General features: G+C 44.6%; 1 protein-coding gene across 2 annotated transcripts in view; it reads right to left on the minus strand.

The window, feature by feature from the left end:
* Window positions 1–14496, minus strand: part of KCNK2 (potassium two pore domain channel subfamily K member 2) — a 74824-nt gene extending 60328 nt beyond the window's left edge. For both annotated transcript variants that reach the window (XM_056853221.1, XM_056853220.1), the window contains exons 1-2: window positions 14411–14496; window positions 11303–11613 (exon numbers count right to left, since the gene is read on the minus strand). In XM_056853221.1, coding sequence (XP_056709199.1) covers window positions 11303–11613; window positions 14411–14417 — 318 coding nt within the window. In that variant the 5' untranslated portion in view covers window positions 14418–14496. The remainder of the gene's footprint in view (window positions 1–11302; window positions 11614–14410) is intronic.
* Between the last annotated feature and the right edge of the window lie 615 nt (window positions 14497–15111).

Consider the following 15111-nt stretch of genomic DNA (forward strand, 5'->3'; position numbering starts at 1 on the left):
TCAGACTAGGATCTGGAAGATCCAGGTTCAGATTCCCATCCTACCATGGAAGCTCACAGGGTGACCTTAACCAGTTACACATTCCCTGCCTAACCTACCTCACAGTTAGGGTTGCCAGGCCCCCGATGCCACTGGCAGGAGCATCATTTGGTCAGGGTTGGGGGGCAAAGTTTTACGTGTGCTATGATGGCATCACTTCTAGGTTAACCCATGAAGTGCTGGCATCGTGTGGGACACTCTAGTGCATTCCTCCAAAAACTCTATGGAAACCACAGAGTTTGGGGAGAGTGCTAGAGCGTCGCCAGCACTTCCGGGGTAAAGCCGGAAATGACAGCATCGCACCACGTGCACACCACATGCACGAATCACTGCCCCCTCCTCAGCTGGCCTACTTCCACCAGCTGGCCAGCTGAGGGGCAGAGGGCAGCCTGGTGAGTTGGCAGGCAATTTCCCACCACCACCAGGCAGTCGGGAACCCTACTCACAGGATAGTTGAGAGGGTATAATGGAGGAAAGAAGAATGATGTAAGCTGCTTTGGATCCTCACTGTGGAGAAATGTAAATTACTCATTTCTGCTTGCAAAAATCCAATCCTAAACCTACTGCAGTTGGTGGATAGAGAATCTCAACAACGTTGGCAGGCTTTGTACAAAAATGCTGGAATGTACAGATGTATATTTTATTCATTTTCTATTAATTCTTTCAATTCCTCAGTGTTTTGAAAACTATCACCTGGATTCTCACTGCCTGTTCTACAAGACACTGGTAACTTCCAATTTCTGATCTAGGCAGAAACCAGTATGTCTAACTTCATAGCATATTTCTCCCTTTACTCATTTTATCCCTTGTTGTATCTCTTTTTCTGTGTCAATCTATCCATCCACCCATCAGCATCCGCAGACATGATTGCGGGGAACAATTGTAACTGCAGAACACCGGATGCAGATAAGTAAATTTAGGATTGGAGGATTAAGTGTCCCCTTGCCCCTCCCCTGTGGACATCTATCCATCCATCTATTTATCAATCTTTCTGGCAGTGCTGTGGTTACATAGTGGTTAAGGGTGGGTGTTTTGAACATGAATGCACACTATTGTCTAGAAAGCAAAAAACAAAAGCCAAAGAAAAAGTAGCCCTAGTTAAAGCATTTAAAAAAAATAGACACTATAGATTCTTACTCAGGAGCCAAAGCTGGATACTGAAGCTACAGATAGGCAAGCCACAGAGGAGAGAAGGCATAGAAACTGGCTACTCCTACTAACCAGAGTGACCAGAACACATAAACTTAGTTGGAGAATCATGTGCTAGATTCCCTGGATAGGAACTGACCTAAAAGAATGTTCTGCTCTAATCTTGAAAAGGTGTTCCCATTATCTGGGAAATTGTCTTCCATTAAATGTATTAATGTTTGGAAATGAGTTCCAGTGCTGGAAACATACTGCATTTGTAGGGGTCAGTTTTAGTAAGCTCTTGCCCAATTATAGACTAATAAGGAAAAACGCTGACACAACGGGTTTTAGTCATAAAATGATTAATATAACCAATGTAATCCCATGCACTAATTTTGCTTATGCACTGATTCCATGAATTCACTCAATAATAAAAACAACTCATGACTCATGAGTGTGATCTGATTTGCCTTGAAATCAATGGGGAAAATCTATGGTTTTAATAGATGAGGATATTTTTCTCACAAGTTGCCTATTTCCAATGAACAAAATCAGCGTTAAGAACAATAGTTGTAGATGGTTAACACTGCATGTTCCATGCTTTCTTATATTTTATATATTCAAAATAAGCAATATCTTCAATAGCAATATCTTTAATATCTTGGTTTTACACACCAACAGCCCATTCCTGATCTGGAAGGGTGAAAGTGCTTGAGAGGCAGGCAAGGGCCCGTTCCAGCATCTAGGCTGCTTGTGCCAGGTGCACCCAGGCCATTTGCACCGCCCAGAGTGGCACAGACGCTGGTGTTGGGGCACACATTACAGCCTCCCCTGGGACGCCGACTCTATCTCCCACCGTCGTCCCAGGGGACGTTCCAAGGGTGGAAGCCACAGCCCTCAATTTGCAAGACCTGAGCAAGGCTGTTAAAAATAGGACGTTTCGGAGGACATTGATTCATAGGGTCACCATGAGTCGAAAGCGACTTGTCGGCACTTAGCACACACACACAGTCTCAATGTTACTGTGGTGAAGCTCTAGGTGGCCAGATCAGTCATATCAAGGTAAGGGGCCATGTTTCAAGCTAGTTTGAATTGGTAGAAGCATTAACTTGCTTCTCCAGTAATAAAGCTGGATCCAGTTAGGGTTGCCAGCCCCACACTGGTAGTGGAAGATCCTCTGTTTTAGTGCCCCCCCACCCCAGTGCCAGGCAGTCAGCCAGTGGGGGAAGTTATGGGCAGTAAACAGAGTCTGAGGACTCTGGCATCATCACATTAGCGATGACCATGGGGGCCCGTTCTGGTATTTAGGCAAAACGTAGAGTTTTGCTGAAATACCAGAGCTTCCCCACAGTTGTTGACGATGCAATGACGTCACTTCGGTTGCACGCTGGAAATGATGTCACTGCCTTGCAGAGGCCTCAGACGACCCCCCCACCTCACCCCCCCATCCCCTGCCAGTTACCAGGAGGTTCCTGGCAACAAGGCTCAGTTCTCAGGTGTAGAGAAGCTTGTATGCAGCTTATGTTTTTGAAGTAGCCACCATGTTGCTTCTTGCTTGTTATTATATAGGCCTGGGGGAAGAACTATCGTGAGGAATGATTGCATATTTATGAATATTTTCCTCAGCAAGGTCAAAGAGCTTCAAGAACAACTGAGGTCAGAGAAACAACACAGGGGAAATGGCTACCCAATACCAGGGTGGTGGCCTGAGTTCAATTTATGGACCCGATGGCTATTTTAAATACAATTATAGTACTTTACTAGAAATCCAATAAATCTCCCAAATGGCATGGCATACCAGTTTAAATGAAAGCTTAATGTTGCTATGAAATCTTTTTAATACTAAAGCTTCATTTTCCAGAGCTAATTTTGTTTTAGACAAGAACAAATCATTCTAAACTGCATATGTCACAAAGGACTGGTGTATTAATTTAACTGTGTAACAGGGTAACATACAAATTCCTTGGCTGTTGGATGAGCTGTATCTCATACATAAAGCCTGCAGCCCACACTCAAAAAGTGTTTATGGATATACTTCAGTATGGTAAAAATTCTGGTCATAAATTCTCCCTCCTGGAAATGGTAACATACTATCCAGTGTGATTGGTGCATGGCTATGGTTGCTAACCTCCAGGTGTGGCCTGGAGATCTCCCGCTATTACAGTTGATGTAATCACCCCAGGATGTGGTGATGGCTGCCAGCTTGGAGGGCGTTAAGAGGGGAGTGGACATGTTCATGGAGGAAAGGGGTATTCATGGCTATTAGTTAGAATGGATACTAGTCATGCTGCATACCTATTCTCTCTCTAGTATCAGAGGAGCATGCCTATTATATTGGGTGCAGTGGAACACAGGCAGGATGGTGCTGCTGCAGTCATCTTGTTTGTGGCTTCCTAGAGGCACCTGGTTGTCCACTGTGTGAACAGACTGCTGGACTTGATGGGCCTTAGTCTGATCCAGTAGGGCCTTTCTTATGTTCTTATGATCTCCAGATGACAGAGATCACTTCCCCTGGAAAAAACGGCTGTTTTGGAGGGTTGGACTCTATGGCATTATACACTGCTGAGGTCCCTCCCCTTCCCAAACACCACCTGCCCCAGGCTCCACCTCCAAAATCTCCACGTATTTCCCCACCCAGAGCTAGCAACCCCAATACATGGTAAAACATAGATCAATACTATTTTACAGAGTAATTCATGTTTTAGTATAGCACTCAAGTGATGTATTATGAGCAGGCTTTAAAGGTTTTTAAGTACCGTATATACTCGAGTATAAGCCGAGTTTTTTAGCCATGATTTTTGGCTTAAAAAACTCACCTCGGCTTATACTCAGGTCAATACGGTAATTTGCCTGCCGGGCCCTCTCCCAGCGCGCTCCCGCCGGCTAGCTGATGGGCGGGCTGTTCCGCCTTCTACCCCCACCCCACCCGATCGCGCCTTCTGCTGGGCAGCGGCGGTTTCTTCCCCCCCACCCTCCCACCTCACCCGGGCCGGTCCTCCCGCTTGCCAGCTGACCCTGTGGGGCCTCCTGCGCACAGGGAGGGGGCCGCCGCTGCCTGCCTGCGCGCCTGGAGCCCGGTCAGGTAAGCTTGCGGGGGGGAGGGGTGCATTTCCCCCTTGGCTTATACGTGGTGCCTAATTTTTCCCCATTTTTGGGGTGAAATTAGGCACCTCGGCTTATACTCGGGTCGGCTTATACCCAAGTATATACGGTAATTTACCAGCTTTTCTAAAACAACAGATGCAAATCATTTACCTATTCTCTATTGTTGCTTTAGCTACACTACATGATATTCTGTTTTGATTATATGGTTTTATAAATATGTTATGCCATTTAGCTTGTAAATGTTGATGTCATTAAACTATTTAATTTCAAACTTACAAGACACTATGATTGATCAACACATGAAAAATGGTCTCCCTGGTACAATGTTAAAATCTATGTAGCCATTAAGGGTCAACTCTTCAAGCTGTACATATTTCATTTTGATTTCACAAGTTACAATTTAGCTTAAAGCAACTCATAACACATCCCACGCCGACCTTCTAACCATTTAAATGGGTGGCAAACCATCACTTATTTAGTAGATCCAGCATGGCTGCTTTTCTTAACCTCTCACTATCTGCCATCTTCCTAAGCACTATCTTCCTTCCCACAGGAAATGTGCTAGAGTGGAGGGCTGACACTTGGAAAAATTCTCACAATTAAAGTTCTATCACTGCAGGTTCACTGGTGATATGGACTTCTGGTGAAATGAAACTGTCAGACAATTAGTATACTATGCATATATTTAATTCCATAGATGGATATAAGCCTACCATTTTGGTCGTGTGAATCAGACCCTACCGGAATCCCAGCTCATGATGGTATCATATGTGCAGATCCATGCATGTCAATCTAATGATGATTATAAAGGACCTGATTGAAACCATTGTCAAATTAGTATTGCCATTGGTGATTGGAATTATGGGGGTTTCTTAGTGGTTCTCACGGCAATTTGTATCTGGGGCAGGATGGTTAAGGAATGTGCTGTTTCAGTGCAGATGGGAACTGGTAGCTATGGGGGTAGGAAATTCCAAAGATGGCCACCATTAGGCAAGACTGCTAGTTGCTCATCTAATCTCCATGGCATCCCAAGAGGCATTGATAGAAGGGCCCCTATTCTTTCCACCTCCCCTTTAATATTCTGCAATACCAGACTCATGAGGGCAACTCTGAACTCCTGTTTATACTATTGGAGGAAGAAAAAATGGACCTGGCTTGCCTAATTGAAACCTAGTTGCAAGAAAATGGCTTGGTGTGTCTGTCCCAATTAACTCCACCTGGTTATGCAGTCCTTCATCAATTCAGTTTTATAGGGCAGAGGGGAGGGGCAGATATTATCCTCCCTGAGTCCTTCAACTTTTACAGACTCCCTGTGCACACTACCACTAGCACTGACTGTATTCTCCTTCCCTTAAGGACTGAGGGTAGGTTAGGCATACTGCTTTTCACCGGCTGCCTAGTTATCACCACATGATTTGGTAAAGGTGCTCTTGGGTGTGATGATGGACACACTAGACTTATTGTTCTGGGGGACTTCAACATTCATGCCAAGGATGCTTCACTGGGACTGGCACAGGATTTTATAGTGATTTTGACTGACTCAAGCCTCTCTCAAAACATTATGGGCCCAATCCTGGTTGTTGAGATCATGTAAGGACCATATAAATAAATCATTGATGTCTACCATAAAATCAATCACTGACTCAGGGCATCTTCCCTTGGCCACTCAAAGAGGCCGTTGTCTATGGTCTGCTTAATAAACCAATTATCACCCCTGTCTCTAATTTGTCTTTTCTGGGCAAGATAACTGAGAGACCATTGGTGCATCAACTCCAGACCTTCTTGGATAACTCATATGCTTTGAACTCTGTTCAGTCTGACTTCAGGCCAGGCTATGGGGGCAGAGACAGAGCTGTGGCTTTAGTTGATGATCTCCATCTGAATGTAGACAAAGGCTTGCTTCTTTGTTGCTCCTACTGGATTTCTTTGCTGTCTTTGATATAGTAGGCTATGCTATCTGGTTGAAATGTTTGGAGGCAGAAGTAGGTATCAGGGGATGGCCTTTGGATTGGTTTAAATAATTCCTTATGGATCAAACTATAAAATGGCTGCCATTGGAGACCAGTTATTATCATTGTGGTTCCACGGGTGCAGTCTAGTCTCTTATGCTAAACAATCTATATGTAAAGCCCATAGGTGAAATCATTTGTAGTTTTGGTATTGAATGCCATCAGTATACTGATGACAAGCCAGCTTTCTATCTCTCTATCTAAATCTCCTTGGGATGTGGTATTGAACCACTGCCTGACTGCTGTGGTTAAATGGCTGAGAGTGAATAGAATGAAACTGAATCCTGACAAGATGGAGGTATTGCTGGTTGGGAAGACTTGGGTCTTGAAGGCCATTATGCTTATGATTTTTGGGGTTCAGTTGACTCTTGCTGACTCGTTTAGGAGCCTGGGGTTATACTGGACCCTGCATCACTGCTACAGAAGCAAATTAATGCAGTCACAAAAAATGCTTTCTTGCAACTTACCGTATTTTTCGCTCCATAAGATGCACTTTTTTCCTCCTCAAAAGTGAGTGGAAATGTTTGTGCATCTTATGGAGAGAATGCCGGCTGGGCATGTGCGCGTCGGGACGGCGTGAGCCGGCGTTCCCCACCCCGACGGCCAGCTGGGAGGCGGGCGGGGCTGCACAGAGCGAGCTGGCGCACGCGGCCCACCAGCTGGGAGGCAAGTTTCGCTCCATAAGACAAGTTTTTAGAGGAGGAAAACAAGATTGTTTGTTTTTCTCCTCTAAAAACTAGGTGCGTCTTATGGAAAGGTGTGTCCTATGGAGCGAAAAATACGGTAGTTTAGCCTGGAAGATAGCTCCCCTATTTTGATTCAGCTGATCTGGCTACCTGGATCCACACCACAGTAACATTGAGACTAGACTACTGTAATGCACTATGTAGGTCTCCCCTCAAAATTAACTCAGAAATTCCAGTTAGTGCAGAATTATCAAAAACAAGGTAGTACATGCATAGTACACCCCTTTTGCAGTCACTCCATTGGTTGCCCATTAGTTACTAGACTCAATTCAAGGTATTGCTGCCACATACATAGCCTTTCATGGCCTTGGGTCCTCATTATCTGCAGGCCAACCTCTTCTCCTATGCCCCGCAACAACTTTGCTCATTTGAATAGGGCCTTCTGCAGGTGCCACCCTGCAAATGGTCAAGATCAATAAGTGTCCATACATACACATGCTTTGTAAGGGCCCCACCCTATGGAATGGCCTGCCTGAGGATGTCAGGAAGGCTCCCACACTTTTGGCTTTCTGCAAACTGTATAAAACAGAGCTGTTCAGAAGGGCATTTTTATAAAGGAATAAGGCTACATTATAAGAGAATTATTCAAAAAGAGGGAATGGGACTGTGGACTATACTACTAGTATGTATGTTACTATATGTTTTTATCTTGATCTCATTGAATTGTATTGGTACTTAGAAATTTCTTGTATTGTTTAACATGTCATGTTTATTACTTGTGCCATGTTTCAGATCTCTGCAATCCTAGTGCTGTTTATTAGATGTCTCCTCATCCTATTGATTTTACTGACTAACATTATGTAATGCCTTAAGTCTCAGTAAGAAAGGCATACTATAAATAACATAAATAATAATTATAAAATAAATAATTAGGCTTAATGTCATGGGAAATCTTAAACCGTCTGTGAACACTGTGTGTGTATAAAGCTGGGTTTCCCTCACTTTGGATGAAAACTGTATATTTCATGCAAGTGGAAGGGTGTGAGAAATAAAATTGTGTGTGTAAAATGCCATCAAGTCACAGCCAACTTGTGGTGACCCCAGTAAGGAGCCTTCAAGGCAAGTGAGAAGCAGAGGTGGTTTGCCATTGCCTTCCTCTGCAGAGGTTTCCTTGATGGTCTCCCTTCCAAGTACCGACCCTGCCTAGCTTCAGTTCTTTACTATTACAGTCCACAACCGGTAGGTATATAAAGGAAACATTAATTACAGAAATAATAAAATTTATATACAAATGATCTTGATAAATATTGTGGGGAAAATATTGACCCACACAGTAATGTAAGGGTGAACAAAATAGGGATTATAAATTGTTTTGTACGTTATACTATAGAAATTATTGCAAAAACAGAGTTACATTTGCTTCCATTGATTAACAACAGTTTGAAAGGCACAACAGAAGCATATAGTCTACAGAGACAAACTATATCCTCAAACTCACTTAAAAACTATGGTAGTTATACTGAAGGTAATGGAGCTACTCCTGAGTAACTGAATTACAGATTACAAATTCAGCCTATAGCTAGAATAAACAAGTGGCACCAGAGTAAGTTCTGTCCTTGACTCAATGCTATTAAGGCTGGTTTTAATTAGAATTCTATTTATTTATTACATTTTTATCCCATTCTTCATCCAAGGAGCTTCATTTTATCCTCACAACTACCCTGTGAGGTAGACTGACGATGCAATTCTAAACAGTTATACATGTTAATGAGCTTAAAAGGGCATTACTCTGGGTTTGGGTTGTACTGTTACTGGTCACCCAGTGGGCTTCATGACACAATGAGGACTAAACCAAGGTCTCCCTGATCTAAGTCCAGCTGCAACCAATACATCACACTGGCTTTTTTCCCATTCAGGAATTCATCATGGATGAACTTTCAATATAAATGTTGTATGTGTATGTACTTATAGAGATTACTGAAAAAAGGTCTGAATATTATCCAGAAATTGGTCTTTAGCTGTAAGATTAATACATAGGGTTGCCAACCTCCAGGTACTAGCTGGAGATCTCCTGCTTTACAACTGATCTCCAGCCGATAGAGATCAGTTCACCTGGATAAAATGGCTGCTTTGGCAATCGGATTCTATGGCATTGAAGTCCCTGCCCTCCCCAAACCCCACCCTCCTTAGGCTCCGCCCCAAAAACCTCCCACCGGTAGCGAAGAGGGACCTGGCAACCCTACTAATACAGATTCATTTTTTAAAAATAAACTTTTGTGGATTTGAGCCACCAGAGCCCGACCCTGGTCAAGGAGGGATACAAGTCTAACAAATAAATAAATACATTTTAAAATAAAATCTTGAACTTAACTTTTGTCTGGAAGTAGGTAATAGGCAACTATTGTCTGTAAACAGCACACTAGTAAATACATCGCTGTAATTTTCTTCACTCATACTCTATCATTAGTGCTATCTAATACTCTACAACTGTGTAATGTTTACCTTTCCATCATTCAAACAATTCAATTTTCAAATACTGTATGTTTTCAAGCACACAGGAGAACAATCCACACTGGAGCAAAACTATTATTATGATTGTATGATGAATGAGCAACTAAACACACTCCTCATTATAATATATTTTCTTCAGCAATTAAATAACTACACAAGATAACAGGGTGGCAGAAGCAGAAGGTGAACTCTGAAGAGCTTAGAAGAGCAAAAGCTCCTTCCATCACTACCTGTTACAGAACTGCATGGCATTTTCTAACAGAGTGGTTCCTCAGTGGAACAGGCTTCCTCGGGAGGTGGTAATCTCTCCTTCCCTGGAGGTTTTTAAGCAGAGGCTAGATGGCCATCTGTCAGCAATGCTGATTCTATAACCTTAGGCAGAGGGAGGGCATCTTCTGGGCATGGAGTCGGGGTCACTGGAGGAGTGGGGGGCGGTAGTTGTGAATTTCCTGCATTGTGCAGGGGGTTGGAATAGATGACCCTGGTGGTCCCTTCCAACTCTGATTCTATGACTCTGTGATTCTATGACATATTCAAAACAGCCTTTGTGGATATTTAACATTTCCAAAGGAGAGACTGCCTGTCCCATAGGATGACAAAGAAGTGAATATATCTTACATAAAGTGGACTAAAACCATTCCCATAGATTTTTTTTTTAAACGTACAAATTGGTCACAGGATAAAATTAGCCCTTTTCTTCTCATTAAACTAGAGCCTTGCATGGAAAGCCATTTGTACTGATATGTGGAAGAACCAGAGTTTGGATACCAGCAGTTTCATTCAGTGCTCTATAGATTGCAATGGCATCTGAAACTGCTCCAAAGTATGTTATTTTGTGGTGGATTTAGAACAGATTTGCACCCTTGACTTTCAAGATCAGGCTTTTTATGGAAACAGCTGACAATCCCCCCCTTAAAGCAGATTATTTCAAAAGCACAAGTATAACGAAACATATTCTGCAATAATCCGATGATCAATAAATAAGTATTCTCACAGCCCTTCTCTTTTAACATTTTTTGAATCTATGGCCAATGGGTCCAGCTAGACTTATTCTCCAGTTAGTGTACAGCAGACTGCAGTATTAGTATAATGGTGTATCTTCTCTTTTTCTAGTTCTGAGATCAATAGTCACTCTAAATAGCACTGATAATAAACAGGAAGCTAAGTCAATACCAAGTGAGATGCTTCACCTGGTGCCCACTGTCTGTACTGAACATACTTGCTGTTGAAACCTGTTTAAACTTGGTTATGCCCAGAAACAATCTCTCTTTTTTGCCATCAACTCACAGCTTACTTTTGGTGACCCCCTCATAGGGTTTCCAAGGCAAGAGATGTTCAGAGGTGGTTTGCCACTGCCTGCCTCCATGTCATGACCTTGGTATTCCTTGGTGGTCTCCCGTCCAAATACTACCCAGGGCTGATCCTGCTTAGCTTCCGAGATCTGACGAAATTGTGCTAGCCTGGGCTATCCAGGTCAGGGCAATCTTTTATAAAGGGCAGTAAAGAAAACTCTTGTTGCTTATTCTCTCTTCTATCAGGCAATACTGCAACTCATCTAATGTAAGTGGAGAACACTGAACTGCTTCTACTGATGAACAACAGTTTGAGTGGCAGAACAGAAGCACTCAATGAAAAGATTAGCTTTAATGTCAACCCAGTATCAAAAACAGATTTTTGCACATAAAGTCAAATTATCAGCACCAATAATTTCTTATAAATACCAGTGCATTGCACCAAGATGCTGGGATCACAGCACCCATGTAACTCATAAATAACATTCTGTTCAAAAACATGGCAAGCACACACTTCTTTACAGGTCATTACCTCAATTAGTTCATCAAGTTCTGTTGTATTCACACAGGAATGCTGAGATACAAACGTCTGCTTCTGGATCACAATAGTGGTTCTCTGGCTAGTTTCATGTGGCTGCTCCAGGGCTTTGAATACAGTAGCTCCAATAATTAAATACAAAACCACCACCAGAAAAATGGTTGAGACCGTCTTCCATTTCATAACATTAATGGTTGTATCGCTCTCCTCCCGTGAAGCAAGCACAGTGGGTTTGGTAGAAAAAGACAGCCTGGGCTTGGAGTTCTGAGTGGCAGATTTGGGATCCAGTAAGTCAGGTGCCGCCACTAATAAAAGAAAAAGAGAGAATGCTAATTTTTACAAGGCTTGTCAGAGATTTATTCAGTGGTTCTTCTTCTTGCTGGAGGGCTGGAGAGAAGCTATTAATACAAGTGACAATTTAACTTCAGTGATGCTTGCATGCAAATGAACTCCACTTGTTCATCCTCACAAGAGTTTTGAATGAAGAGTTCCAGCAACACGTTGTGGTGATGTTGCTCAACTCATTATTCATGTCTTTAGATAATCTTACTGTCATATTTGCAGTCCTGAAAATGTGCAAAAACATTATATATGTACAGTATAAACCATGGAATGCAACTTTAGTGACACAACAATACCACTAATAACAGATAGATATGACACAGTATTGTTACAATGTGTTTTCTGATGTTACATATTACATTAAGGTCTCATACCCCTTACTCAATTTAACTCATCCTGTTTTGTTTTAGACATCAGTCATGAGATTCCCCAAGCACCCCAAGTCATGAGATTTTCAGTTCAGCACCAAACATATAGTCCACCCCTGTTCATGTGCTGGGTTCAGAGAAGAGCATTATTGGAGTATCATAGCTTTCAGATTCACTCCATATACAACTGTGAGTTATATTTGATGGTAAGCATTTGTTATGAAACCCCCTTCTTACAAATGTATACTGGTACTTGGCTGAAAATTGGCTAGAAAATATTTTCCACTAAGTACTAGGGCATTTTTTAGGTAACCAGGTATTTTTTCAGGATTTTCCCAGTTCTATAGCTTATTTGTCGCCACACAAGAAATCCAGTGTGATGTTTTCCTGCATTTATTATTAACTCGATAAATTCTATATGGCACATGTATGGTTTTTCTACTAAATATATAAAATACTGAAAATATTAAATGTACTGATTTTTTTAAAGCTATATTAATTTCTTTTGAGTGACTGCAGCCTTTCTTTCATCAATGACAGGGAAATCCCAGACCAAACATAGATGCAAATCTCTTTCTCCCTCTCTTTTCTACCCTTACAAGCCTGAAAGGTGGATATGACCTAAGAGGAGGGCGAGTGACAGGACAAGTCTTGTGTGTCATACAGCTTGTTCTTCGGGAGGCTGGACTATAGCATTACAGCACGTCCATGCCTAGAAAGAGACACAAGCGTGAAGGTTTGGAGACAGTCTTTGAAGAAGGCAATCAGCCATGGCAAATTTAATTAACATAGTGGACATGAACTCCAGAGAAATGCAGCAACAGGCACAGATGAGAAATCTCCTTCCTCATGACTCACTGCACAGCACTATCATCTACTCGCTGTTTCTTGGCTCCTAGAAAGCTAGAAGTTCAGGAAACACCTTCACGTGCAGAATTCTGACATGTGCAGTGATTTTATTTTATTCTAAACAAAAACACTGATACAATCAGATCTCCCTGTCTGCCCCACAGCCATCTCACTATGCCTAAAGTAGATAAGATGGGACTGGTCCCAATCATTTCAGGCAGGGTATTCCAAAGTCAGTGGTTGGGATATTATGACTGAATGGGGGAGTTGCTTACCAGAATGGAATGGATTTCCCCATTAACAGGTGATGGTTTTCCTGTGATGATATCAAACAGGGCAACCCATAAACCAGTTAAGCTGAGGCACTGACAGAATGAATATAAATTACCTTAAGCGGGCAGAGGATCAAGCTGAGTAATTTGTGATGGGCAGTAAAATTAGGATGGGCAACCACCATTCCATCATTGCTCAATGCTGCCACTATCACTTTGATTGCTTTCCTTTCTTGGCAAATTGTCATCCTGCTCCATCTCTCCCCCCCCCCGCCCCAAAATGGTGGCAAGTTAGATTTATTCCCCTCCTCCTGCTACTCACCAGGACATTCTGCTCGTTTCTAGTAGCTCCCACACACACACACACACACACACACACACACACACACAATGCATGCCTATCCTCCAAAGGAAATCCTGGCACCCTGGGGAAGTGCAGACCCCAAGATCTCTCCATCCCTCCCCCTTGAGAAAGCAATATTTAGCTAAGCTAGCACAGGAGAAAGAGGTGGCAGGAGAAAGCTGTCTCCTTCACAGCGATGGCACAAAACGCACTGCTACTCTAGCATCAGCTTTCCCCATCCACCTTCTCAGCCCTCCTGAAAAACCACCCACCTTGCCAAGATTAGTGTCCCCCCCCCACTTCCCTCCCCAGTGAGATCTTCACTCTGACAGACAGAACCCTCCCTTTTGACGTTTTGGAGTCATCACGAGAAAGAAAGAAACCCCCTGCCTCTCTCGGGTCCCCATTTTTTACATTTGTTAAAAGAAGCAACCAGTCTCCCCCCACCCACCCACCCCACTGTTGAAATCGTTTGCAAAGGAGCTCTCTCTTGTGCCCAGCAGGATGGCAACGGCTCGGAAAAGCCCCGGTCCCGGTGGATCTCCCGGACCTTTCCTTCTTCCTTCCTCCCCCCGCCCCCCCCACCTTTCATCTATCCCCAGCAAAGCTCCAGCACACCCCTCGAACAAAGATGAAGAGTCACGAAGCGCCTCTCAAGACAAGGTGTTGCATGCAGCAGGGAGAGCCCGCGCAAGAAGCATGGCTGGACCGGAGCGGGGGGGGGGGTTGCGAGGAAGGCATCAGGGTGGCGGGAAGGGGGCAAAAACGGGCGACCCCGCCAGCGGCCGGGGCGGGGTCGGGGGCGCTTCCTGCGAGGATGCGCCGGCCGAGCGCAGGAGCATGCAGCAGCAGCAGCAGCAGCAGAGTCAGGCCAGGCTTTTCCTTCCCCCAAGGCAGCGAGCCGCGCCATTGTCACACGAGTACTCACTTCTCATTTACAGACCCGGTGCCCTCTCCTCGCTTCACGGGCAGGCATTTTTTCAGAGCTCGGGGAGGCAGAGTTGGGAGAGCAAAAAAAGGGGGGGAGAGAGAGAGAGAGAGAGAGAGAGGAAGAAGCCGGGGTGGGGACGGGAGGAGAAGAGGGGAGGGTGGGGGGAGGAAGGAAGGAAGGAAGGGGGAGAAGAGAAGCGAGCGGCGCGCGGGTCTGAGGCGGCAGCGCCGTGATAGAAGGAAGGAGGGAGATGGAGAGGGGCGCGCGCGCGCGCAGACACGCACACACACACACCACTGAGGCGCCCACAAATAAATAAATAAATCGGCTGAGGGGGGTGGGGGGGAGCAAAAGGCTGGGCTGCCACGCGCGCCCTCTCGCTGGGGGGTGTGAGCCGCCCGCGCGCCCCTCTGCACGCGCGAGTGTGTGCGTGCGTGTCAAGTCAGCGCGCGCGCGTGTGTGCCTGTAGCGCCTGGCGCGTGCGGCGTCTGGGCGCCCGGGCGAAGCGGCTGGCTCTGCAGGCAAGGTGTGTATGTGCGCGGGACTCCCTCCCCTCCGCTCGCCTCCCCTTCCCCAGCGCTCGGCGCGGCTCGCCCTCTCGGAGAGGGCAGGACAGGGGTCTCTGCGGCGCGCCGGCGGCGGAGCGCGCGGTGCTGGCCCGGGCGGCTGAGGGGGAGACGAGCGCTGGTCACTTTGCC

The sequence above is a fragment of the Euleptes europaea genome, chromosome 7 (genome assembly GCF_029931775.1).
Source record: "Euleptes europaea isolate rEulEur1 chromosome 7, rEulEur1.hap1, whole genome shotgun sequence".
NCBI lineage: Eukaryota > Metazoa > Chordata > Lepidosauria > Squamata > Sphaerodactylidae > Euleptes > Euleptes europaea.